This window comes from Taudactylus pleione, unplaced genomic scaffold (assembly GCF_031769625.1).
Source record: "Taudactylus pleione unplaced genomic scaffold, aTauple2 ptg000019l, whole genome shotgun sequence".
Taxonomy (NCBI): Eukaryota; Metazoa; Chordata; class Amphibia; order Anura; family Myobatrachidae; genus Taudactylus; species Taudactylus pleione.
In genome coordinates, this window is record NW_028284421.1 from 26,925,538 (window position 1) to 26,953,292 (window position 27,755).

The following is a 27,755-nucleotide window of genomic DNA, read 5'->3' on the forward strand; positions in this document are numbered from 1 at the left end:
AGTATTCAGGAGATTTTTTGCAGAAAATAAATTATCCCAGCAAATTTGGGGTTCTTGAAAATGGGGGCCAGCATATTTTAAAGTTGCTAAAGTTAAGTTTAAAAAAACATGAAAAATCCACCTGTCGCAAGCACCTGCAATGAAAAAAAACACCTGGGGCATACTTGGGGACCCCGCCAGAATCAAGGTTGCTAGTTTTTAACTTTGTCCCCCAACATTTTTTTTCACCCCCAAATTCAAAGTGATTTTTTTGGGGTGTTCTTAAGTTTTTGTTTAAGTTTTTTTACACAGTTTACCTTTGGGGGACTGTCTGAAGGCTTCACGGGGGTTCCCGCAACGTTGCACCCCAAAACACATTCCGCCTGCTATTCATAGGCAAAACTTTTCCGCCTATTACATTGCATTGACTTTCCGCCTAGGCGAAAAGTCTTCCAAAAAGTTTTCCAAATTGAATACGCAGTAAAGTCAAAACAGGCGAAAGTGACGTCATCGGCAAAAAGTTTCCGCCAAAAACACGCAAAAACGGATTTTCACCTCAAATTGAATACGGGCCTAAGTGTCAAAGTTGTTGCCCAAGGCTATTTAACCCTTGCACAACTACAGCTACTTATTCAAATATAGAAAATCTTGTCCCTGTGCCCACTTTACCACCCTATTTCATGCCCAAAACCTTGTTGGGCAAGGCCAATTGTGTGTGGGTTAAATGTAAGTTAACCCCCTCTGTGGATTCCAAGTTTCAAATTTGTTGCCCAAGGCGTTTTAACCCTTGCACAACTACAGCTAATTATTCAAATATAGAAAATCTGGTCCCTGTGCCCACTTTACCACCCTATTTCATGCTCAAAAGCTTTGTGGGCTAAGCAAAATACAATTGAAATTTGTGTAATAGATACCATGTTTTGTTTATACAATGTAAACTTAGTGATTCTATTTGATTTAAATGTTTTAATACAACATGTTCTGAATAAGAAGCTGGAAAATGAATAAGAAGTGAACAAGAAGCTCGCCAATTAAGAAGCTAGCTTCAGCCTCATCAGGGAAAATGCCATTTAATTGAACAGCATTTCCCTCTCTTGTGTATATTCTTTACATATTTTTTTCAGTTTAATTAAATGGGGGTTGGGGGGCGGGGGTCATGTTGTGCCTAGGGGCAGTCTTATCCATAGATCCACCCCTGAGTCCCTCCTTAAATGCTGAGGATACACAGAAATCATTTCAATAAGCAGAATGCATTACATAAAATAACCACTAGAGGGCACTTAATAGCCTACTGAAGTCTATTGGTCTATCTCTGTCTCTGCTGCTTCATCCTCATTCAGCACAGCGACATGGAGCTATGTATACCTATTTTTCTGAGTCTTTGTGCTTCTCTCTGCCTTGGCTACATGAGGATGAAACCAAGAATAATTCACCCTAATTCAAGTAAGTGACATCTTCCTATAAATACGTCATGGGGATGGATGCCACCTGGTCCTGGGTCTTCTCTCTGATAATATTCCTGTGCTTTATGGGAAGGATTAAAACAAGTGTATGCTGAGATAGGGCTAATAGGCAGATGGTTGTATCTGTACTGTAATCTGTGATCGGATTAGCACTTTGCAGAATTGTTTTCGTGCTAAAGTCTTCTTATAAATAGATTTATGACAAAGGCTACCTTGGTAACCTCAGTATTGATGGATGCCAGTAACCTGCTCCTTGTGGACCCAGTTGTGATAGTATGCTTTACAGTTTACCAAACCCCTTCTTCTTTTTCTCCATTATCAGTTTACAGGGTCATTTATATTAATATTTATTAATACACCACTGTATTGATTCCTAAATAAAGTGTCTATTTTATTCCTACATTTACTAATGATATAAACCTGTCAATGAGCAAGATATTGGGCTTTTTTTGTAGGTTTTTGATGGGCATTATTATATGAAACTTGTTTCTCAACATAATATGACTGCTCATTGTGGAAATTCACTAGTTTTAAATACTATTTATAAGTGGTAGTCCACGGTTAACTGTACTTTCTTATATGAATCTGGTTGATAAGCAAATCATTGTAGTTCTATGAATGCTACGAACCAACTCCTCTTGTTAGTGTACTCTAAAGCAGTCCTCTGACATATTAAAAAATTATTTCTAGTAGAACGTATAAAAGTCTCTTTTCTCTCACAAATTATATATGTCAGTATAAAAGAAATTATTACGTTTATGAATAAGATATATGGTAGAAAGCAGCCGCATAAACAGCAAATTCTGGTTATTTTTAATGAAGTTTGTAAAATGACTCTAGTGACATTAATGTGGTTCCTTTGATGTCAGTCCAAAATATGAATCGTTTTAAGAGACATAACTATAGATGAGAAATAAATTCACAACTGCTTTATGAAATTCTAGCTGAAGTACCCGGCGTTGCCCAGGTTTAAATCTTCAAGTTATTAAGTTTTATTATGTGATATCATCCAAATCCATCCAGTGTGTAAGGCCCAGAACAGACTCCCCGGGTCAAAGTTCTGCTCAGCCTACACCAAAGTGAGGTCCGACCGGGACCTCAACCCCCTAGTATGTCTTCTGGAATCCAATGTTACCACTCTGAAGTTTTTGTCCAAATCTATCCAGTGGAAGGCTCAGAACAGGCTCCATGGGTCAAAGTTCTACCCAGTGTATACCAATGGGAGGTCTGACCCTAACCCCCCTAAAACCTGGCCAGGATCCAACTGGACCACTTTGCGTTGATTTCATCCCAATTGATGCAGGGATGTCCGAATGCATAACCGCATATCCGATTTGTCGCATTGTTGCTATGTGGTCCAATAGATTACGTTTGTGACAAATAACTATGTAAGATTTGGCAATTTTACCTTGAGAGCTGTGGCAACAAACAAACTTTTTATATATATATATATAGAGAGAGAGAGAGAGAGTCCAAATAGGACGAAACGCGTTGGGTCTGGTTCTCCTGCACCTCCAACAAAGTGGACTTCATTCTGGTTAAAAACCATATCTAAGATGAGCAATTTTGAAATAATCTTATTCCTGTCACCATTTTGTCTGTCTGTGATTCATGTGTTTTTTGGTTAATAAATCAATAGTTTATGGAGAATATTCTCATTTTATGGTCTGAGGCCTGGTATACCTGGTTTATGAAGCTGGAAATTGGTCTGTGAAACACGGGGAACAGGAAGGAGTGATATTCTTATATGCAATATACATTGCATTATCTGGTATTTACTTTTACTGTCCACTATGTTTGCATAAGGAAATCCTACACCATATTGTGTTCATGGGCTTGGTTTAAGCCCTCTCTTTAAGGTTATTCAAGTGGTCATCATCCCTTGGATTAAAATATCCAGTACTCATTGGGATCACGTGCTTCCTGACCATAGGACCGTGACCTGGACATCAGATAAGCTTTTAAACATTTTATTTTTGGTACGCACATTATTTACTTTGAGCACAGATTGCTTTAATTTAAATACTACACTATTAGGCGCACGTCTCTTATTTTTCAGCACCCATTTTTCCCCGTTGCAACACGGACTACTAGAAGACTGCTGCCACCTGTTATCATCAGGAGTGTTTTCCCCCCTTTTATTCACAAGTGTCACAAAGAAATAATTTTTTCTTGTAAACCATAAGACTTTTCACAGAAGGAACTAAAAATTTGTGCGCCAGTATCTATTTATTTTTCTAATAAATATATATATAGAAAAATAAATAGATACTATATATATATATTTAGTTTGTTACACATTCTGCTGTGTATTACCATTCATAACGCAACCAAACTACACGGTGGAATAAATAAGTACATGAAGTGGTTCACGGTAAACATCACTATCTATTGCATCACATCGATGCAATATATATTTATGTATAGTAGCCATTCATGTATACTTACCTCTGATGCTTTTGTGCGCTGTCCGGCCTTTCCGCGATCCCTGAATGCAGTGAGAATACAGACATAATGGGTGCCCGATATGTCTGTATTCTCACTGCGCATGCGCCGGTGTCCGAGAGCAGCAGGTCAGGTCAGACCTGCTGCAGTGGACACTGGGAAAAGGGGGCGGTGCCAGCGCCGGGTAGACAGCAGGGAAGTATGCAACTTCCCTGCTCTGTTCGGCTTGCGGTACTGATTACTCCATCATCAGATGGCGAATCTGTACCGCAGGAGAGGAATGGAAAGCTGAACTTCATGTGAATGAAGAGATTGTGGTTCCAGCTTTACAGTCTAAAGACCTTTCTGAAGGTGAAGCCTCCCTGGATGTGGTATCTATGTGGATCGTACAGACTCTTTTAGGTGTTATATGGTTTTCACAAATGAGGATGGCCAGCTAACAACCAGCTCTGGCTCGATGGTTACGTATGACTGTCTCTCAGGCTTACACACAGGCTGATCTCCCTGTTCCAAATACGGCGACAGCACATTCTACTCGGTCTGTGGGACCATCGTGGGCATTTATTCGTGGTGCATCTGCTGAGCAATTATGCAAGGCAGCCACATGGTCTTCTGTCCACACTTTTCTTAGGTTCTATGCCTTTGATACTTTTGACTCTCAGGATGCTTCTTTTGGGCGGCGGGTTCTCCTTTCTGCTCAGGAGCGTCCCCACCCTTAGGGGAACTGCTTTAGGTCATCTCCATGGTATCCCTGTGGGTCTCTATGGACCCTGAAAAAGAAAATAAGAGTTATGGTAGACTTACCTTTGTTAACTCTTTTTCCAGCTACAAGCAATTATGCTTTTTGGGGTCTCACTGCCACCAATGATAAATAGGTCTCTTAAGCTAATCGTTAAAGTGAGGTACAACGGGATTGTCTTATAACATAATTGTCAATTTGGATGAGATCCAGGTGGGAGGTGTAGGCAGCTTGTTGATATGAATCCCGCCATCGCGGCCCAATCCTCACTGCATATTGCCACGATTTGTGTTATTGTGCAGCTGGGGGCAGGGTTGTGATGACTCATTAAGCCATATATCACTTCATCAAGCCCTGGGATCCGAGACTGGTCTACTCCTGGGAGTGCAGGAGAACTGTTATTTTGATAGATTTTATTACATGGGGATTTTTGTGCAGGTAATTGTAAATGTAGTACACCATATCAATTATGCCATCCCATTCAAGGTATTCTCTAATTTTCCTGCATGTCTTAAAACCCTATATATTTCCCAATAGATACATGGTCTACTCCTTTGCCAAAAGAGGAGAAAAATGCTGTATTCTACCTATCACCATCATCTTTGTACATCGGAGGAGAAGAAGCCGTGTATCGTTTAAATCGCTCTGATTTTACACAACAGAGCAATTACACAGTGAGTACCTTTTATATTAACTTGAAAATGTAAAGATGTAATTCCAAGGTTCACCAGAAAGGGGTGTATTCCTGTCTACTTAAATAATACTAGATAAGTAAAGTGTACATATCCATTAACCACTCTGTCAAGTAATTGATATTTATTATTTTTACAGATTACTGCTGAAAACTACTACTGTATGGGAAAGGTAAGATCCCTTTATACCTCCCAAAACATAGGGCCTGATTCAGAGCCGGACGCTCTGACAGAGCGCTTGCTCTGAATCAGGGCGTTTTTTTTTTTTTTTTGGAACGGCCTCCTGGCCGCTCGCATAGCTGTGGGTGTCCACCATCGGGCTTGCGACGAGACCCTTGTGGTAGGGTCTCGTCTTTCAGCTCTAACAGAGCCTGAAGCTCTCCCACTGACATCACTGGTGATGTCAGTGGGGCCGCCCCCAAACGGCAAGCGTTCAGTTGGGACCACCCCCCCCCCGGCCCGCCCACCAAACTGGGCGAGTTGTCACTCACCATTGACAGCTCCCCCCCCTTTGGTGCGAGACTCAGACGTCATGCGCATGCCTAGTGGGCAAACATCGACCCGGTTGCAAGCGCTCGGCGCTTGCGACCGGGTCTGAATCAGGCCCATAGTTCTCTTAAACGTTCGTAAAGGGTAGGGATGGCCATTGACCATAGATGATTCATAATCATTGATGCTTTATGGCCAATGTCGAATGCTTTTACCATCGATGGGGGAGAACCAGATGGTTTCCCTCCATCGATGGCACATCATAACCGAAGGGTTTTTTTTTTGTTTTTTTTTTGTTTGTTTTTTCTAACCAAAAAGATTTTTGTATCCTCTAGTGTGCAAAATCATTGCAGCCTATACACTCTATCAACAGGAGCTCCATCACAGTTCCAAAAACTTCCAACAATATAAACCAGAAGAGTGACAGGTATACTGGTATTATTTTCAGAGCACCAGTATACCTGTCACTCTTCTGTTTTTTTTATTGATAAGGTGCCGGGACATGGAGCATAGATCTGCCTAAGACAGCCGTGAAGCTCCACCCCCAGGTTCTGCTTGGCCCATGGGCCAGTCAGTCAAAGAACAGAGATGACCATCGGTTGGTGAAACCATCGATGGTGATCCATTACGCAGTTGGTAACCATCGATGGACACTTGCTATATTGCCATCGATGATAACCACACCAATGGCCATCCCTACTAAAGGGCACTTGTGACCCACAAAGTCGAGGCAAACGTTTTGCTAACTGAGCTAATAATCATGATAATGCAGCCTATCAGTTCACTAGGAACTAGTGATATCATGGAGGAACTGGTTCCTAGTGAATTGAGTTGCTGCATTTTTCTAAGTACGGAATCAGGAAAATGGCTGCCCTTAGCCATAATTGTAATTCAAAAATAATTTCCAGAGCTGCATCAAACATAATGGGCAGCACAGATGGTGTAATGGTAGCATTACTGCCTCACAGCACTGAGGTCATTGGTTCGATACCCACTACGGCCCTAACTGTGTGGAGTTTGTATATTCTCCCTGTGCTTGCGTGGGTTTCCTCCGGGTGCTCCGGTTTCCTCCCACACTCCAAAAATATACTGGTAGGTTAATTGGCTCCCAACAAAAAAATTACCCCTAGTGTGTATGTGTGTGAGCATGTGATAGGGAATATAGATTGTAAGCTCCACTGGGGCAGGGACAGATGTGAATGGACGAATATTCTCTGTAAAGCGCTGCGGAATATGTATGTGCGCTATATAAATAACTGGTAATAATAAATAATAATAATAATGGTAAGGAAATGCGCAACACAGGAGAGTAGTTTTAGTTGTTGTGCAAAATAGTGCCTGTGGCAGCACTAAAAAGTGGGCATTGTTTAATCGATGGCGAGACCAGTATACTAAACTTTTTAGACTTTAAAAAAACATTAACATTTAAACACTGCAACTCTAGCATTAACATTAACAAAGTGGCTGCTTCCTGGGGAATGGTAAGCCTCCAGATAAGACTGCAGTGCCAGGGCTGGCCCTAATAACTCCAATTTCCCTCACCATGCAAGAAGGCGGAGCCCATGTGCCAAAGGCTAGATGCAGGGCCCCCCTAACACAAGTGCTTGTGTGCACTGCAGACCCTGCACATGGTAGATATTATGGGCCAAATGTAATAGGGAGAGAGTTTAGAAAATGAAAATTTAGCAGTAAACTCTCCCACTTTTTAAAATTGGCCAATGTAATAGACTCCGAGAACATGCAATCTCTCATGTTTTTAGAGTCAAGGAACTCTCACGATTTAAACTCTCATCCAGATGTTTTCCCATTTTGAAGATAAAGCTCGACCAATGTAATAGTGTGAGAGTTTACTGCTAAACTGTCATATTTTCTAAACTCTCACCCTATTACATTTGGGCCATCGTCTCTTTGCAGTTTATTAAGGAGTTAAGGTGCGTACACAATAGATGATATTTTGCACGATTCGCCTGATTTTGACGCATCGGAACAACAAATCGTGTAAAATATGCCCATATCATGAGTGTCCACTCACGATCACGATGCTGATGCGTGTACCCGCAGGTCGTACATCGCATCTTCAGAATTTGCCTACAGCAGGCAAGATCTGCCAATCTCGTACACGATGCACTGGAAATTGTAAAGGACGCACGATAGATCGTTGGTCAGATTGGACACTTTTTAACACCATATTGTATCCTGGAGTTCAAGGGAAATTGCTCACGATATTACATAGTGAGCACATTGTCTAGTGTGTACGCACCTTAAGTTTATTAGGTGTTAGAGAATGTAAGTCTACTATACGTTTTTTTCTTTCTGTGTGTAGCATTGTATACTCTGTATGGCATATACTTTTATTTTGCACCCCGATACTTAACTCTTACACTGCACCCCAATACACCATTTTAGCACAACCGATACTTAACTCTTACACTGCACCCCAATAGCCCATTTTAGCACAACTGTCATTTATCCTGTTCTGCAAATGATCATCCAATAGAGCAACTGTTAATTTATTTCAATTTAAAAGTGAGAATTATCAAATCTTGGAGAGAGAGACAATGGAGAGGTTGCTCATAGCAATCGATCATCTTCAAGTTCTAACTGTCATATTCTAGAATAGCATGTAAAATGACAGTTATAAGCTGATTGGTTGCTATGGGCAAATTCACTTTATCTCTCTCCAAGATTTGATAAACCTCACCCATATGTCTTAAATGTTTTTAAAGGGAATGTGTAGTACACGTTTTTGGGCGGCTGCTGGTAATACTCACAAACAATGCCATTTCCATATCCTAATGTATAAATTTTACTTTTACTACCCAGATCTCCGACATTCTACTGAAGCATTGCTCTCTTTACATGTTCTGACCACCCTCTCCTCTTTGCAGCCTTACTGTAAGAATTATGTGACGTTTGTGGGTCAGCTGATAGGAGATGTCACTGTCTGTGGCACCAACGCGTACAATCCTCGCTGCTGGAGAATGGTAGGTATCACTGCACCATTTTTTATTACTTCTGTACATTTATGTTTAAATTCATTATTTAAATAGACACTAAACCCTGCAGGTTTGTGCTTTCAATTGTAAAACTCATTAATTAATAGACCTATCATAATATTATAATAGTTAATTGGGACATTTTCTGGTGTTCTGTAAATATACCAATGGGACAGAGATGTCAGAACTTGTGTAGGAGATATGTAGACATAACATTTTATTCATCTCAATTTTATATTTTTAAATATATTGATGTTTCCTGTAGAGTAGACTAGTCTATAATTGATATAGCTTTGCATCCAGGCATTATCTTCTAATGGGAGGTGATTCGTATCAATAGGTTAAACAATATAGCCAATCTTGAATACTTGGGTTAGTTTAGGGAATTCATAATGTACAGGTATTACTTTTCTCCATTAGAAAAATGTATTTGGAAGGGTTTCTATGTTAACGAACCATTAGCCTACATTTTTACCAAACCCTAAATCTGGTGTCAACCTTCTGCTAACTTGGCACATACAAATATATCTTAAGAGAGTATAAAAAGTAATTTACAGAAAGCAGAACGTTCAAGTGTGCTGTACAAATATATCTAAGTGGGCTTGCTTGTATGTAACGAAGACCACATGCACATTTTTTAGACTGCCCCAGTAATAACAATGGAACAGTAACCATCTAGGACCATTCCTTTCATTCATTAAACTCGTATATTCAGTTTTTATCCTAATATACTGCATGGTTTATGCTTATTCATATCTTAAATAAATCAGAAAGAATTAGGCGACATTGGGACTGTTGCTCTGATGTGTTACTATTGTACATACGTAGAACAATTATTATTATATTGGTAGAAATGCTCTTTTCTGTATCATATACATCTGATAGATGCAACCAGCATCCGGATAATAGTAATTAATTAATTGAATTAATTAATTACATGACAACCACCGGTAGTATCGCTATCACTAATCACACATATAACTATTAATCTGACGGATAAAATGGGCGGTATTAGAAGTGAAGAGTATACAATAAAACCTAAGCAGTAGTATAATTTAGAAAACTTGTTCCTCGGGTGTGGTATGAAAAGTCAGCATTCAGAGCAGAGGGGTATTAAGAGAGGAAGGGGCCTGTGTGCAGTCTCTATTCAGGGCCCCCTCCTCTCTCTCTGGCAGCCGGCAGCTCACTGAGCGCCGCGCCGCATCAGTAGACTCTGGGCACTAGTCTGTGCCCAGAATCTACTGTGCATGCGCAGATTACCGGGAGAATGGCTGCCGCGCCATTTTCTTGGTGACCTGCGCAGTAGACTAGTGCCCAGAGTCTACTGTTACGGAGAAGCACTCAGTGCATACGCAAAACGCTGGGAAAATGGCCACGGCTGCCATTTTCATCGCAATTTTTACAACGCTGATAGCGCCGATGTGAGACTCCAGAGAGGTGAGTATTAGAAATATGGGTGCAGGGTGTGCGGTGTGGGCCCTGCACCCATTATAGATACGACCCTGATTCAGAGATTCTAAATGTCAACAATCTAAATGTTGACATGGGCGTTAGGTCGACATGGAAAATGTCAATATTCATACATTTCAGCTTGGTAAACTGTTGACATGTTCATAACATAGACATTTACCATGTCGATACCAGAATGTCAACATTGTTTTTTACTTATTTTAGCCTAACCCTAAAAATAACACAAAAATGTAATGTCTACATTCTGGTGTTGACATGTTAAAATTAATATGTTGATGTGTGAATGTTGACAATTTACATGGTGATCTAACATCCAAGTTGACATTTTGACTGTCGACATTCTAACTGAGTGTCCGTACTATTGTTAATAGCAAGCCATAATTCCAGAACTCTAACTGTCTTAGGAAAGTCTTTCTTCATATATATGCGGCATATAGGTCCCAATAAAATTGTACTTACCCATCCTAGTTTGGTGTCCTTTTTCATGTGGGATGATGTTTTGAACAATGGTAGATCAGTTTGCTTCTGCACCTGTAAAAATGTACTTCCTTTATTGTTTCTTATATTGAAAGGTATAACAATTGTCTATTCAAAAGCATCTGATCATTTTATGATAAGATATATATGTTTAACACAAACGTCCTTTTTTCTAGTTAATGAGGTGATGCTCTATTGTTTATTCTGGAAGAATTATGTCCTTTTAGTTTTTGCATAGCAGGAGAGATATGACTGACTGCAGAATACAGTATAGATAAATTGCATAAAAAGGTTTGGTATCCATATGGAAGATCGACAGTCAATAGGTCGACATCAGATGGTCGACATGGTCAAAATGTCAACAGGGACAAAAGGTTGACTGACAAATGGTCAGTAGTGCAGAAGGTTGACAGGTTGAAATGGTCACCACATCTTTTTTCAAATTTTTAAGGTTAGGGTAAGGCATTAGGGGGAAGGTTAAGGTTAGACTAGGCTTAGGTTTAGGCAGTAAGGCAGTGTTCCCAAATGCAGTCCTCAAGGTTCCCTAACAGTTCAGGTTTTAGAGATATCCATGGTTGAGCACAGGTGGTAAATATAATTGACTGAGGTACTAATTAAGTCACCTGTGGTCATGCATGGATATTCTTAAAACCTGGACTGTTAGGGTGTCTTGAGGAGAACCTCTGCACTAAGGGAAGAGTTAGGGTTAGGCACCAGGGGGAGGGTTAGGGCTAGGCACTAAGGATGGATTAGGGTTAAATAATAATAGTAATAATAAAAAATGTGTCGACCACTTGAATCTGTCGACCTTTTAAACTTGTTAACCTTCGGGACTGTCGACCATTTGTCAGTTAACTTTTTGCCCCCGTCTACCTTTTGATCATGTCGACCTATTGCCTGTCGACCATCTGTTATCGACCTTTTGATTGTTGATTTAGTTCTATTATCTACAATCTATTATACCACACCCACAGGTTTATGGAACAACAATCTGCTGGCTAGAGTGGTTAATAGAAGAAAGCTTTACATTTATCTACAGTGATTAGCTGTGAAAGCATTAACAAATTAGTCTATATTTCAGGATGGTGAAAGTTTCCAAAAAATTGACATGACTTGGACTGAACAATTAGCCCCTCGCATCCCAGGGACCAATTATAATATTTTAATTTCAGGTGAATAAATAGTAATTACTTTTATTGATTTACAGTTTGTAAAACTTGTCCACTTCCTTGTAGCTCCTTGAATATCTGATTTCAGCCTAGCTCCTTGAATGGCTGGTTTAAGCCTAGCTCCTTGAATGGCTGGTTTAAGCCTAGCTCCTTGAATGGCTGGTTTAAGCCTAGCTCCTTGAATGGCTGGTTTAAGCCTAGCTCCTTGAATGGCTGGTTTAAGCTTAGCTCCTTCAATGGCTGATTTAAGCCTAGCTCCTTGAATGGCTGATTTAAGCATTTTCCTAAAATACTTGTGATTCTCTATAGTGTACTCCTGCAACTTCTCCTATTACTTCATTTAATATAGCTCTATAGCGGGTTTTGTAAATCATCATACTGTGGAGAACGCTGCATAGTGACCTAAATATAAAGGCTTATATAGTAATACAGCACAACTGTGTTCTAGCCCATAGTTGGCAATCACATTTTGGATTGCATTAGCTCCATTTGAATTGTAATACATTAGACTCATCAAGAGTAATTGGCAATTTGTCGCTATGGGAAATAGCTCATCTGTGCTCTTTGTGGGCCTGATTCAGAGGTGCACGCAAATCCTGACTGTATGCAGTGGTTCTATGCAAATGCTAGATTTGTACAAAGATGCAGTGTCTCTGATCCTTGATTTAAAATGTACACCATCTGTCGCATACTGGTTGCACCATCGATCCTCTGAGCATCCCTATAGTTGCTCAAAATGTCCGTCAGAAGCCAGGCGTCTGAGCCATTGTAACTGCGTACACAGTCTTAGTTGCAGGGTGAAACACGCCCTTGAAACTGTCATGACATGCTTGCATTTGACTCCCCCCCCTATTACCTTCCACAAATGCTCATTGACTGTCAATCATTCTGCGTCCAAATTGACTGCTGTTGGTAATCCATCGGATGCATGTGCAGTACAAAAATAATTGCTCATTGCATTACCGGCATTGCGTCCATCTCTGTCTAAGACTCTATATGTAAAGATCTTTTATCCATGTCTCAACCTTAATTCTTTGCCTCTCCTGCTTTATTTTGGCTATATTCTTCCATAACCCATTCCTCTTACTCCCAGTAGTCACTGTCACATTCCACTATAGTTCTCATTCTCTTCTTTAGATTTATAGTTTGACCATTTCTCTATGTCTCTCAGGAAATCAGACATACTCTACTATACCACGAAAATCCAACAATGCAGCAAGCTTGTTAAAACCGATATTCCGCAAGATTAATGGCACATCTCCATTACTGTTCACAGGGGATAACCTCATGAGGAGTAAGTGTTGGGAAAAGGGCACAACAATATTAGGTGTAGACTGAAAACAAGGGGAAGAATAATCAAAATAGTAGGGACTGGAGCAAAATGGGGGTGGGAATATACTTTTTATTTTTTTTTGTAAAATATATACAGATATTGGTGTTATTTATTTTGATGTAATTTTGAAAAATCTAATTTTTTTTTCCAACCTAACACCCCAGATTTTGACTTGAAATCCCACTGCCAAAATCACAGAGACTTCTTGATTTTGAAAAATGTATAATAAATCCCATAACTGTTAAAATAGATAGAACAGTGAAAGGCAATCTGACTTTGACATGGTGCCATACATTCTTCTCCCTAATCTCAGTAATAAGTGAATGCTTTTAATGAAAGAGTCGCCTGTCTGTAATAACGTATCAGCGAACGTTTCAAACAATACATAAACAAAAATGACAACAAAGCAGAAAGCAGCTGGTGGCCTGAGTCTGAGGGCCTTCCGTTACCCATCACTGACCTAGAACCTCGTTTAGTCATATTTGCATTTTTAAATGGGAGCTCCATTATTGTTTTATTAGCCAAGATAAATAAGAAGATCGCTCTCCAAAGTAATATATTTTAAACACAATGCAACTCTCAGATATACCTCTATTTTACTTAGCAAGAGCATATATTTGTTTATCTCTAAACTATAAGGACGGACTCTAGACTGCACACCCTAATAGTAATGAAAGGTGCCATCATGCTGAGATTTTAAAGTGACATATACAAAAAACAGAGTTGCAGATGCACTATGCGATCATTACTGTATACATTTAAATTTATTATATAGAATTTCAGAGGTAGTTTGCATATCAATGGCCAATGATATAGGCCTACCCTCCAGCGTCAAGGTCACCTCATTGAGCAGGTCCCTAACACTCTGGGGTTCACATCTGGGACGCAGGGCTGACTTTTGGGGTGCCCTTGACGCTTGGGGGTAGGCCCGTATCAGTGGCCATTGATATGCAAACTACTGTACCTCTGAAATTCTATATAATAAATTTAAATGTATACAGTAATGATCGCATAGTGCATCGGCAACTCTGTTTTTTGTATATTATCTCTAAACTAACCAAGTGAATTATCCAGAATGAAAAGCAGGGAAAAATAGAGCAGTCTGGAAAGGAATATGAAGGAAATATATACATACAGATTGTTTGATGCTTGACAGTACTTTGTAAAACCTTACATGAAATCCTCATCTTATTTTCATGATAACTTTTTTTTTCCCCTACGTAATATTATAACATTAGACCCACGTTTTGTGAAGTCTCTAGTAGTGGAAAAGGAAAACGGAGTACAAGATAAGATTCTGCTCTTCTACATTGAGGATAATAGCGTAACCAGAACATTAGAAAAAAGAGTGTCTATGGTGGCGCAGATGTGTAAGGTGAGAGGGCTCATGGTATGGCTGCGGAATTGTGGAAGTATCAGAATTGGAGAAGTAAAGTCTGGATAGTGTACAGTATATCAGAAAGCTGACTGGCGATGAAGAAACTTTTTTGTAAACACAAAAAATATTTCTAAGCATTTTGCCTTGGTTAAGTTGCCCATATAAGCACACATACAATGGGCTTGATGCAGAGTCGAATGTAAATCGGCCTTGTGCACATAAATAAATGGAAATATTTGCCCTTTATCTAGAGCTGTACGCCTGTTGCAGTGAACCCACCACCATTCGTATGCTCCGTTTGCTACATGTCATCAATACAAACTTGTACTACCCTATGCTAGGCATATAATATGCCTGCCATATGTGCGCTCACGTCTAACTCTGCATGGCCGCAGTTGCGTTGACACGCCCCCACTGAACTTTACCTATTTCACTCTAGTGGAAATGCAGTTAAAATGCGTATGACCCTATGTACATATTGCCATATGTTCTACAGAATCTTCCTCTCTAACTCTTAATGTCCTTCTGGACCAGTTTCTGCTCCTTCCCCAGGTCAATTTGGATGGTCTAAAAGAAAGGGAATAACAAAGAAGTACTATACCAAAGTTTCAAAGCAGAGACAACTTATACCCCTTTTCCACTGACTTGAAAATCCAGGGTTATTGCACATAAACGTGTAACAACCCAGGATTTTTGTCAGTGGAAACGGCTCCACCTGGGTCCAGCCTAGCAGGGTTTTGCACGAGGAAAGCCACAATCCCGCACAAGGAGATGATGTCATCTCCAAGCGCCGGCACTGTACCCATGTGCAGTGTAAACAGCGCCAATCAGGGAATAACCCAGATCGCCACCGCAGTGGAAAAGGGGTCTGACCCGGTTTGGAACCATGTTCCAAATCCCGGGTCAGGCCCAGGACTTTGGTGTAGAAACGGTATAACTGGGAGGGGAGGGATAGGAGCTGTGCTAGGTGGCAATCCTATTACTAAACTACAGTCTTTATTCTCTTACTTTTGCTTCCTCAGGGGGAGACAGGATCTGCAAAACCTAGCATTCGTAATGTGTTTAGCTCAGCACTGAAAGCACGCTTGATTTGTGGAAATGAATCAGCTGAGCAGTACTATCCCCGCCTCCTGGATGTCTTCTTTCTGCAAGGAAAAACAGGCAATGTTATATATGGTCTGTTCACAAATGCATGGTAAGACAGCAAAACATACATTTTTTAGCATTTTAATATAATGTCCAAAGCACTTGTGCATGTATGCTTACTAAACAAGTTCTGGCTAGACATAGGACTCCACAAAGCCCCCAAAATGCTGGCTGCCTTCAGTAATGTCTGTATTACTCATTGCTATACTGATCATTGCAATAGTCCATCATATAAGATAAGGACAGTACTGAGCAGGCAGAAGAGGAACAGCTGGCAATCAGGCTGTCAGTATATGTACCACAACAACTTTATTAATAATGTATTACACAGTGTATGTGTCTCTCATTTATTTCATCATCAGTGACATTTCTCCCCTCTCTAGGAATCACAGTGCTGTCTGCTCCTATAACACTGAAGACATTGAGTTAGTCTTCAACACTTCCAGCTTGTTCGGGTCTTCAAAAAAAGATCTAAAGATTCGTCCTGGGACGGTAATATGCTATTCATAACATTGTATATAATTTTTATGGTTGGCTTGAAAGTTCACTATCATAAAACATACAAAATTACAATATTAAAATGTTAAAGTCCTTGGCGCCTACTCCTGTTTACATGTTCTATACAGACTCTATATAGAATGTGTAAACGGGAGAATGTGCCAAGAACTTTAATGTTTTACTGTTGTATGTTTTCTGATTGTGTATCCTTGTATGGTGATAAGTTTTGTTAATGTCCAGGCAAATTCTTTCCAGCGCAGCTGATGATTACAGTTTATTATTTACAATAAAGTTCAGTGTTTTAATTTAAAAAAACTATAAAATGTTATTTAAGCTCAAACAGGCTATGTTATCTAGTGTAAATGTTCTTTATGTCTAACATTGGTCTGGGAACTCGAACTTGCACCACAAATTCAATTTCGAGTTCACCGTTTGATGGCACAGTAGCAGCACTATCATACTGCAAACAAGATTAAGGCCCTTAAACTGGCCAAATTCAATAGAAAGTTTGAATAGTTTCAGCCTCTCCAATCATCTATCCACAATGTCTGTGTTCTTGTGTTCTAGCCTCAAAATCTCTTACACTCCTTTCTTAGTGCCTCCAATCACCTGAATATACCCCAGAGGATACATCAGATGAGGCATCCAACTTTCCAGAATTGACAGACTCAGTAAAGCCATCAGGAAAGAAAGAAGTTTTCCAGACTCTGACCCACTACATAAGAATAGTGGTGGATGAAATAACAGCAGCTAACCAGGAGAGCTACAGAGTACTCTTATTAGCTACAGGTAACTAAAATAAAACTCAACAGTTATCCCATCATTATGATCCCTTCAAAGCAATATATCTAAATGATATATGTACCTTCATACTATCATCGTAGCTTTAGGGAAGTCACAAAAATATTACAGCCTTAGCCAATAACATACATGTGTATGACCTTTTGTACTGTCAATGTTGACTAGAAAATATCCTTATTCTTCTTTAGGGTCCATAGGGGGTCCACAAGGATACCATGGGAAACTGTGGTTGGAGTGATCCAGGCACCAAACAGTTAAGCTTTCAGCTCCCAGGATGCCTCAGGTCCTCCTCCACATATACCCCGCTCCTGGCCATAGGCATTCAGTTTTTCGTTTGGTGATGCAGGATCAGACACACCTTTACAACAGGGGGTCTGCTCAGGCAGTCTCAAGCTTTTTTATTCTCTGTTTTATTTATTTTTACTTCAGAGCAAGCAGCACTAGGCATCCTAAAGGATGCCTGTGCTGGGCTCGACCTACCCCTGCCGGCATCGCAACACCAGTAATTGGACTGGTGTCTTCGGCAGAGCTTGGCTAGTGGAGATTCTGGGATCTGGGACTGCGGCCTGAAGCAAGGGGACGCAGGTAAGGTGGTTCCTCGCTTGTGGGGAACCACGTGGCAGTCCATACCTCCGGCGGTTGGAGACCTGTTGGAGGTTGCTGTAGTGGGGCGACCGCTGCATCCACTCCCCCACTAGACCACCGGGCAAGTCAGTCTGGCGTCGGGGACAGTGGCAGCAGCCATGTTATATGGCCAGCACACCCGGGGGGTTAATACAGCATAGGGGAGGTAGGCTCTCTCTGGCCGCCCCTCCCCCAGCCCAGGCTCCGAACCAGCTGAGGTTTTCCCGCTTCTGGGTTGCTCCTCTTATCCTCCTCTGGATATGAGATGCCCAGCAACCACTATCATTGTTGTGCTGAAGCTGCTGGTCTCAGGAGGTTTGGGGCTAGTCTCCCTGTATACCTCTCCCAAGAGGCCAGGTTATACAGCGCTCAAAATCCTACCAAGCCTTGTGTTTTGAGTAGTTGATTCAGGGCCCATTGCAGGTATATTGTATATGCATTGTATGTGACTTTTGCTAGCTCTGCTGTGTTACTGCCTTTATTTTTTTCATGTACTGTCAGGTATAACTATCACTGCTATTTATCCTCAACCTTTTGCTACAGGTGTGTAGGGAATATTTTTTTTGTCTGTGAAGGCAGTCACATTTGCACTTATTTATTATGTCTAAGAATAAGGGTAAACAGGAAATTAAGGCCCCGGTGCTGGTTTCACGTAAAAGCTGTTTGGTGGGCTTGTCCCCTCAAGGACTTTATACAGGATGGTTTGTGTGCTGTTTGTTATAAAGAATCACCTCACCAGTCCAGTCTACCAGCCCCTGTACAGGAGCCATCTTGCGTGTCCTCCTTGTCTTTAGGTTATGACCCAGCTAGTGGACCGTTGGCTACTCCCACACTGCCTCCTATAAGGGGATACCCACAGCAGTTCCAGCCTGCTATGTTTGTCCCCCATATACATCCTTCCTGGATGGATGTTTATGCCCATTCAAGTAAGAGTACGGCCCAGTCAGCTGCTGCATTTCAATAATTGTTGCAGGCGAACAAACAGCCACTAAAGCGCCTAAGCGGATGATATCATTTTATCAGTCTGCTTATCATGTAGATTCAGACGCATCATCGGAGGAGTCAGATGATGCGCCGGTTCTTCTCCAGGGTCTATCTCAGGAGAGGAGGACCATCCTTCTACAGTGGATGTCCCTTCTTTGGTGAGGGCGGTCAAATCAATCCTAAATATAGAGGATGATGAACCAGCTCCTAGACCTAAGGCTCCAGTGTTTAAACACCAGAAGGTGGTAAAAGCTGAGCTTGCTAAGTCTGAGCAGTTCAATGAACTTATGCAGGAAGCATGGAATACTCCTGCTAAACGGTTCCATGTTACTAAAAGGTTAGCATCTTTGTATCCTTTCCCAGCTTCTGAATGTACTAAGTGGGAAGTCCCTCCTACTGTGGATGCTCATGTGACACATTTAGTTAGGAGTGCTATGTTGCCTAAACCGTCAGCATTTTCCCTCAAAGTTTCTAAAGATAGAAAACTTGAAACATGTCTTAAATCAGTCTTTTCATTGTATGGAGCTCTTACTCGGTCGGCTATGGCTGCGGCCTGGGTATTAAAGGCTGTTGCTAGAATGGATGGGGGCATTGGAAGATACGCTACCAATTCCTACCAGAGAACAGCTGACATATATCTCCCACATACGGGAAGCGGCTTCCTATTTGGGAGAAGCTGTAATAGATGCTGGGCTCCTGGCTTCTAAAGCATCTGCAGCTTCAGTTGTTGCTCATAAGAGCCCTTTGGTTAAGGTCCTGAAAAACAGATGTGGGATCCAAGAAGGCTCTGGAATCCTTACCTTTTTATGGAAACATACGTTTTGGAGCAGAATTGGATAAGATAGTGACTACTCTGGCAGGTCTGCCATCAACAGCTACATCAAAGTCTAGTCAGTCTTCTTTTCGCTCCTTTCATCCCCTTTAGGGAAGAGCAAAAGGACAGCCTTTCTCTAGAGAGTGGCAGGACCACCAAGCGGCAAACTAAGAGGTCCTAGCTGGTCAGACATCCAGCTTCCAAGCCGGATGACAAACCCTCTGCTTGATGGAGCGGGCTCCTCCGGGGGGGATCCCATTGTGGGAGGTCGACTTCTTCATTTTGAGGACTAATTGCATCAAACAACAACAGATGCCTGGGTCCGAGAAGTGGTCTCTCAGGGGTATGCCCTCACCTTCCGGAGGCATCCTCCCCAGAAGTTTTTTGCACAACTCCCCCATCAGATTCTATCAAGGCCTTGGCCATCCAGGAGGCTAATTACTCCCTGCTGCAGGCCGGGCTAATAATCCTGGTTCCTGTGGTTCAACAAGGAAGGGGTTATTCCAAACTGTTTTTGGTTCAGAAACCAAATGGGTCTCATCACCCTATTCTAAATCTGAAAACCCTCAACAAGTTTATCCATGTACCCAAGTTCCATATAGAGACTCTTTGGTCAATTATTTTGGTGATGGAACTTGGGATTTTATGGTTTCCCTGGACATTTAGGAGGCGTATCTGCATTGCCTATTGCGTCATCCCACCAAAAATTTCTACGGTTTACTCTCATGCAACAACATTACCAATTTCAGGCACTGCCCTTTGGTCTATCAACGGCCCCTCGGGTCTTCAACAAAATAATGGCGGTTATGACGGCCTACCTCAGGCGTCAGGGAGTCAGAATACTGCCATATCTGGTCGACCTTCTGATATTGGCACATGCTTCAGCTGTTTTACAACACCATCTCCAACTGACCATTGCCTGCCTAAAGATGTATGGCTGGATCATCAATTGGAAGAAATCCTCTCTTTCTCCAATACAGCGGATGGTACATCTGGGGGCACATCTGGATTCTCAGACCGAAAGGGTGTTTCTGCCAGGGGACAAAATTTCGGCCCTATTATTGTGAGTGCGCAAATTGCTCCGCAAACAAAGGGTATCCATTCAATCAGCGATGCAGGTTCTTGGGTCAATGGTATCCACTTTTGACATGGTGGAATATTCTCGGTTCCACTTCAGGCCTCTGCAACAATTGATTCTTTCCTGGTGAAACAGGCATTATAATCTAATACGGTCCCAGAGGATTCTTCTCACTCCGGAGGTTCATTTCTCTCTCTCTCTTGTGGTGGCTACAAAAGGCTCACCTGGGCAAAGGGTCGCCCATTCTGGATTACAAACTGGGTGCTCCTCACCACGGACGCCAGTCTTTCAGGGAAGATGGACAAATCAGGAAAGTAACTTGTTCATAAACATCCTGGAGCTTCGTACAGTATACAAAGCGCTCTTCCTGGAACAGGACCTACTCCAAGGCAGGCCAGTCCAGATCCAGACAAAGCAACCACAGTATCTCATTCATCAGGGAGGCACGTGAAGTCAGGCCGCCATGAGGGATGTGACAAACATTTTGATCTGGGCAGAATGTCATCTTCTGGCTATCTCTGCAATATTCATCCTGGGAGTCCTCAGTTGGGAAGCGGACTTCCTAAGTCATCAGGACATACATGCCAGAGAGTGGGCTCTCCACCTGGGGGTTTTTCAACTCCTGGTGAACAAATGGGGCCTACCAGACATAGACCTCGTTGCCTCATGTCGCAAAATCAAGGTTCCCAGATACGGGTCCAGGATTTCCTTCCTCCCAAGGGTCCTCAGGAAATTCAAGCAGGAAGGTGACACAGTAATACTAGTGGTTCCTGCTTGGCCCAGGCGCCATTGATTCACAACATACGGAATTTATCCATAGACACTCCGTTTCCTATGGCCGGATCTGTTAGAGCAGGGTCCCTGCCTGCATCCGGACTTACCTTGTCTGTCTTTTCACGGCATGGCTCTTGAGTCTTCCATTTAAGAGCCAAAGGTTTCTCCAGCTCTGTGATTCAAATGATGATTAGGGCATGAAAACCTTCCTCTGCCCCCATTTATTACAGAGTTTGGCATTCTTTTGGTCAATAGTGTTCCCACAGAAGGTATGACCCTAAGGTTTTTAGGGTTTCCTGGGTACTTGCTTTTCACCAGGCTGGGTTAGACATTGGTCTCCATCTGGCCACCCTGAGACTACAGGTTTCTGCGCTGTCAGTTTGGTTCCAGCAAAGGATCGCTTCCCTGCCGGATGTTAGAATTTTTTTTCAGGGTGTTCTCCTAGTTTAGCCACCCTTTGTCCCACCAGTGGCACCGTGGTATTTGTCTTTGGTATTCAAGGGGCTACAGGCTCCCCCATGTGAACCCCTGGACTCCGTAGATTTGAAGTGGTTGACAGCGAAGACACTTTTTCTCCTCGCTATCTCCTCTGTATGCAGAGTCTCTGATTTGGCAGCACTCTCTTGTCGCTCCCCCTTTTTGATTTTTTACCAGGATAGAGCTGTCCTCTGTACACGGGCGGGTTACCTTCCTAAGGTAGTGTCTCGTTTTCATGTGAATGTAGAAACTGTGGTTCCAGCTTTCCAGTCTTTAGACCTTTCTGTAGGTGAAACCTCCCTGGATGTGGTTCGTGCTCTCCGTATCTATGTGGATCGTACAGACTCTTTTAGAAAATCAGATACTCTTTATGTGTTGTATGGTTTTCACAAATGAGGCTGGCTAGCTAACAAACCAACTCTGGCTCGATGATTGTGTATGACACCAACTCTCAGGCTTACACGCAGGCTGATCTTCCTGTTCCAAACATGGCAACAGCACACTCTACCTGGTTTGTGGGCCCATCGTGGGCGTTTCATCCTGGTGCCTCTGCTGAACAATTATGCAAGGCAGCCACATGGTCTTTGCCTCTCAGGATGCTTCCTTTGGTCGGCGGGTTCTCCTTTTTGCTCAGGAGCGTCCCCAACCTTAGGGGAAATGCTTTAGGACATCCCCATGGTATCCCTGTTGACCCCTATGGACCCTGAAGAAGAAAATAAGAGTTATTGTAGACTTACCTTTGTTAACTCTTTTTCCTCAAGGTCTGTAGGGTCCACAGGGCACCCACCCTGACGCGCCTAGCTGCAATGGGTAATTTTTCTTTCTGTCACGGATTCCCTCATCTTGTGTGATAATGTTTCTGGTGTACATTGTTCTTCCTTCTCCTGCCTTGGGCTTGTTTACAAAATTGAATGCCTGTGGCCAGGGGCGGGGTATATGTGGAGGAGGACTTGAGGCATCCTGGTAGCTGAAAGCTTAACTGTTTGGTACCTGGATCACTCCAACCACATTTTCCCATGGTATCCCTGTGGAGCCTATGGACCTTGAACAAAAAGACTTAACAAAGGTAAGTCTACCATAACTCTTATTGTTCCAATATTTAGTAATAATGCTATTCTGCTCTGTATCCACTAGACAATGGGACTGTGCACAAAGTTGTAGAGCACAAAGATGGAGCTTTGAATGTTCTGGAATTACATCCCTTCAGCCAGGAAGGACAGATCCTGCACCTGGAGCTGGAGCAGAGAGAGGTGAGAAGCACAGGAAATGACAGACACCATAGAAACATTGGTGTTGCAGGAAATGACGGACACCATACAGACATTGGGTTACAGGAAATGACGGACACCATAGGGTTACAGGAAATTATGTACACTGGGGTTACAGGAAATGATGGACACCATTGAGACACTGGGGTACAGGGAAGAGGAGTCAAAATAGCAGAAGTGAAGTGATGTGTTGGTGGAATGCTACAGAGTTGCTTTAGCATCTCACTGTTACTGTAGGGAAAACATCTCAAGTTGAATATGGAACACAAACCCAATAAACCCTAATAATTCAAAGAACCCTGGTTTATTATTTAATTAGGTTGGAAATGTAAAGAGAAAAGCAGATATGTAACCACCTATCTTTAGTCCTGTAGTCTGCATTTATAAGCTTCATTATATCTGTATGTATTCTTAGTATCACATCAATCTACACATACGTATCTGCTCTCTATTCCGCACTGCTATAGGAATCTTAATCCATATGCTTCATACTCTCTAATCTCTGCCCTTCCCCCATGCAGATATACACACTCTATACTTTCATAATCAGACTTCCCCTCCCTCACATTCATGTAACCTCTTTCTAAATATCCTCTTTTCACACATGTTTCGATAGAAGAGGGCTGTACTTTACAGGATATAGGAAGTGACGTAGGTAGCTGCTGGGAATGGTGAAATGTGATGACGTAGTAGTGAATAATGTACAATGAGTAAAATGGATTTTGTATTGTTTATACAGCATGCCTTATACGTGGGAACTGGCCGTGAAGTTTCCAAGATCCCACTGGATGACTGTACTGCCTACAACACCAGCTGCACAGACTGCATACAGTCACGGGATCCTTACTGTGGATGGATTAATATGAATTGTCAGTCTATTCTTATGAATAATAGGTGGGTCATATCCCTAAACTCAGCACTTACTCACTTAGCACATTACTGACCCTCTGACCCTTATGCGTATCACAGAAGAAATTAGATAAATCATTGACAATATTTCTGGGTTTTAGCCTATAACATAGCCGTTTCATTGGTATAGTGCTGACTTCAGTTAATTATTACAGTGCTCTCAGTGAAAATACAGTTAGTAAAGTAAGTAAGATCAGCTCTCACCACAGTGCTCTTACTTTGTTCCTGAGAAACCATTCCTGTAATAAAAAACACTTGCTGTCTCAGTAGTGTTACTTTACCACAGGTTATATATTAACTTTAACTCTTTATGGGGCATATTTATCAAACAATATTTGCAGGATATCTCCAAAACACCCATTTTCGTGGGTTACCCCTATATACTAAGAATCCCCAGGATGTACTGTATGTACAGAGACTGCAGCAGTTATCTGAGGTACAGATGTGTCCACATACATCTTACTTCGCGTTAAACAGCCCTTCTAGTCGCGCCATGCTGTGGTGTGACTCGGTAGCACTGAGCGTTTTTTCATGTGACTTTTTACCTGCAGGTGCATCTTATTCAAAAAGTGATGCAATAAAACACCTCAGCAGCTTCTGTTGATCAAAATGATATGCGGCATGCCTATATTCTCTGTGCGATTGCGAGTGTATCTTCATGCGAATGTAGCATTTCGCATGCAGATACACCCACAGTCACTTTGGAACTTAGGCATTTGAAGGTAAAAAGTTGCACAAAAAGATGCTCAACGCTAGCTAGTCACACGGCTCTCGCATGTTATTTTTAACACGGCTTGTAGTGCACAGAGTTAAGATGTGGACACAAAAACAGCCCCCATAAGTTTCAGAATTTACCAATATGTGATATGCACAAGGTGAACGTTATCATTTGTGTGAGAAGTTCAGAATTTTAGTGTTAAAATATTGCATGTAGTCAGTGGAATATTAACATGCGAGGTTACAGCACATAATCACGAATGCAGCTGCGTAATCACACGCAATGAAGCTGCGAAAATATGCTAATGTCTGTCACCGCTCAGCCAGCATAGAGATGCCCACTGCTGCTTTCTCACAATCATAATACCACCCAGTCCTGCGTATACATCGGTAACATCAGAGAACATCGGTCCGTCACACATAACTACAGCAGGTCTGACCTGTCTCAGAAATACAAGTCTCTTCACATGCAGTGAGCTCTCAGGCTGCGTAGGCAATCGCAGTGGGCAATTTATGCACGCCCATGCAACGGCGTTCATATGGACAGGCGCGCCTGCGTTTCTCCGACCACTACCCCATCACCACCCCCAAATGCTCCTATCTGTGTCCGTAATCACAAAACGATCGCCGAATGCTCGCAGTGTGGCTTATACGCAGGCGCAATGGCTAACAACCGCGATCCTTGCTGAATCAGGCCCACAGTCCTCGCTCCTAATTGAATTTGCCCCGTGAATGACTAAAGTGCAGAGTCACCCATCACACATATATTATTATCCTCCCATCCTTACAGGGAATTGCCATTTCCCTAGCACGGGAGAGACTAAATATTATTTTCAAAATAAAGCCAGAAAAATACAACACAATAAACATATTTGGCGCAGTTTATCGCTTTACCAACCATCACACTATACAGCTCTCTTCTGTAGTGCAGCTAACAATGGAAAGACCATTAAGGAAATGGCATCGGAAGGACAATTTCCACATACTGATCTGAATTTAATTGTATTAATATTACATTATCTGAGCTCTTTTATCTTAATTCTATGTTCTGTTTCTGGAGGATGATAGATTTGTTTTCTATTACTCTCACATAACACACATTACACATGTAGCATTGGGTCTACTGTTTATTCCTTCTATGTCAGTAATTCATTTCCTTTGTGTCTGTCTTTCATTCTGAACAGATACTTAATATTGCAGAACTTGACACAGGGGGCCATGTGTAATGAAGGCCACGGTGAGTATATATTTATTGATCAAAATACAGCAGTTTTCTACATTAAGGAAATAAATAGATGTAAGGGTGAGATTTAAGGAAGGCTAATCTCAGTACATCATGAATTAGAGTGTTATTAGACAGGTTCTATAAAATCATGCTTCATTTGCGCTTCTACACTTTATTGATTTGATTCTTCTGCATCAGATTCTTTTTGTTGAAATGGGAAGACTTTGGGTATTGGGTGCAGGATGGCAAGGAAGTCAATTCAAAGGGGAAACTCAAAGTACATTTATGAGATAGTATGTTTACAAGTGCCGGCTGACTTATTCCTATGACTGGCACCTGTGTAAGCAGACAGTTAAGTAATCATGAATTTCCTCTCCTACCTACAGTCACCTGGCCACCCCAAGCAATGGCCATGACCTAAGTGCTGCCCCCACACATGGAAGCACACCGCAACACCTTGCCCACAGCTGCATTTTCTGCTAAAGCTATAGTTACACACAGTGCCAGATAAACAACAAGGCAGGCGATGCGGTCGCCTAGGAGACCACACACACATGCATGTTTAAAATGATAGGGGATATGGATCTGATTGTTGCTTATTATTTATAACCCTAAAATCTTTCTCCCTAGAAATACATCCTCAGGCTGTAAAAACAGATTCAGCTGTACAACATACCGATGTTCAAGCACCACGTATGTATTTTTTATCCTGTCCAGCAGTGTCAAATCATGCCACTTATAGCTGGAAAAATGGTGACGCGGAAATGAAACCCTGCATCCGTCATAATGGCATCTGCTACATGTTTTTCGAGCAGGTCACATACCCTGGGAAATACCAATGCCTAGCGAAGGAAGTGGACACACAGCATGTGATATTAGAGTATAACATGATACCAGAAAACAATGCTTTGAGGATACAATACAGCTGGATTGTGGGATTGGCCATATTACTTTTGTTGTTCATGTGACACACATGCTTTTTGTTTGTAGCAGATCAGTCCTTTTACTGGAAATCATGTTATTTATCAAGATTACAAATGTAGATGTTGTGGTGAAAATACAACATACTTAAAAACAAGGAATACAGAAGATGTATTTCTCCTTTCATTCTCAACACGCAGAATAATGCACTTTAAATGGGGAATTTTGGCTAAGATAACAATGCCTTTCTGTCATACTGCATTCTGCCTAGTTCCTGTTTTATGCACTGTGAATTATTTAAATAAATAAAAATATATATATTTATCTAGGTCTGTGTTTTGAAGCTTTGTTAGGGGAAATGCACTAAGCTGCAGTTTCTTGTGCACTTTGCAAACTGCCTTGCACTGGATGCCGTTGTCAGATCCATGGTATGCAACGTGTTGCATGGTAAAACGGTGTAAAACACCTGATATTACCCAATCCATTTGCTACATTCCCAGTACTATGCAACAATGGACATTGGGCCTGATGCAGAGCCACATGCAATGCTAATATTTACTCAGTTTGATCGATTGTTAGCCATTGCGTTTACGCGAAAGCCGCACTGCGCAGAGATTGTTTTGCGGTCATACGTGCACAGAGCATTCACTCGCAATATTAGTGACATGCACTCAGCATTTGGGGGAGGTAATAGGGGATGGTTAGAAAAACACAGGGGTTCTGACCGTTTAAAAACTTTTTCCTGGGCATGCATAAGTTAGCCATTGCATCCTTGCTCGCAGCAGGAGAGCCCTCTGCCTGTCTGGAGACACGCTGCGTCTGCAACTCCTTATGCTGGGTACACACTAGACGATGCGTACCCAGCCCGACATAGGCATGACGGGACCCA

General features: G+C 41.8%; 1 protein-coding gene across 2 annotated transcripts; it reads left to right on the forward strand.

The window, feature by feature from the left end:
- The first annotated feature begins 1,289 nt into the window (after nucleotides 1-1,289).
- Nucleotides 1,290-27,168, forward strand: SEMA7A (semaphorin 7A (JohnMiltonHagen blood group)). 2 transcript variants are annotated; one of them, XM_088446205.1, is made up of 14 exons: nucleotides 1,290-1,422; nucleotides 5,164-5,300; nucleotides 5,458-5,490; nucleotides 8,696-8,791; nucleotides 11,832-11,922; nucleotides 13,091-13,213; nucleotides 14,491-14,627; nucleotides 15,653-15,825; nucleotides 16,160-16,268; nucleotides 16,871-17,063; nucleotides 22,961-23,076; nucleotides 23,834-23,988; nucleotides 25,905-25,957; nucleotides 26,576-27,168. In XM_088446205.1, exons 1-14 carry the CDS (start codon nucleotides 1,329-1,331, stop codon nucleotides 26,911-26,913), a joined length of 1,848 nt encoding a protein of 615 aa, XP_088302331.1. In that variant the 5' UTR covers nucleotides 1,290-1,328; the 3' UTR covers nucleotides 26,914-27,168. The 2 variants fall into 2 exon arrangements, with proteins under 2 accessions (XP_088302331.1, XP_088302332.1); XM_088446206.1 differs by lacking the exons at nucleotides 11,832-11,922; nucleotides 13,091-13,213; nucleotides 14,491-14,627.
- Nucleotides 27,169-27,755: the final 587 nt, after the last annotated feature.

Excerpts from the sequence above, each read along its gene's own strand:
- SEMA7A (XM_088446205.1), top strand. The coding sequence starts at position 1,329 with ATGGAGCTATGTATACCTATTTTTCTGAGTCTTTGTGCTTCTCTCTGC. Across the intron at positions 14,628-15,652 it reads TGGTGGCGCAGATGTGTAAG|GGGGAGACAGGATCTGCAAA; the intron begins GTGAGAGGGCTC and ends TTGCTTCCTCAG. Across the intron at positions 23,989-25,904 it reads TCTATTCTTATGAATAATAG|ATACTTAATATTGCAGAACT; the intron begins GTGGGTCATATC and ends CATTCTGAACAG.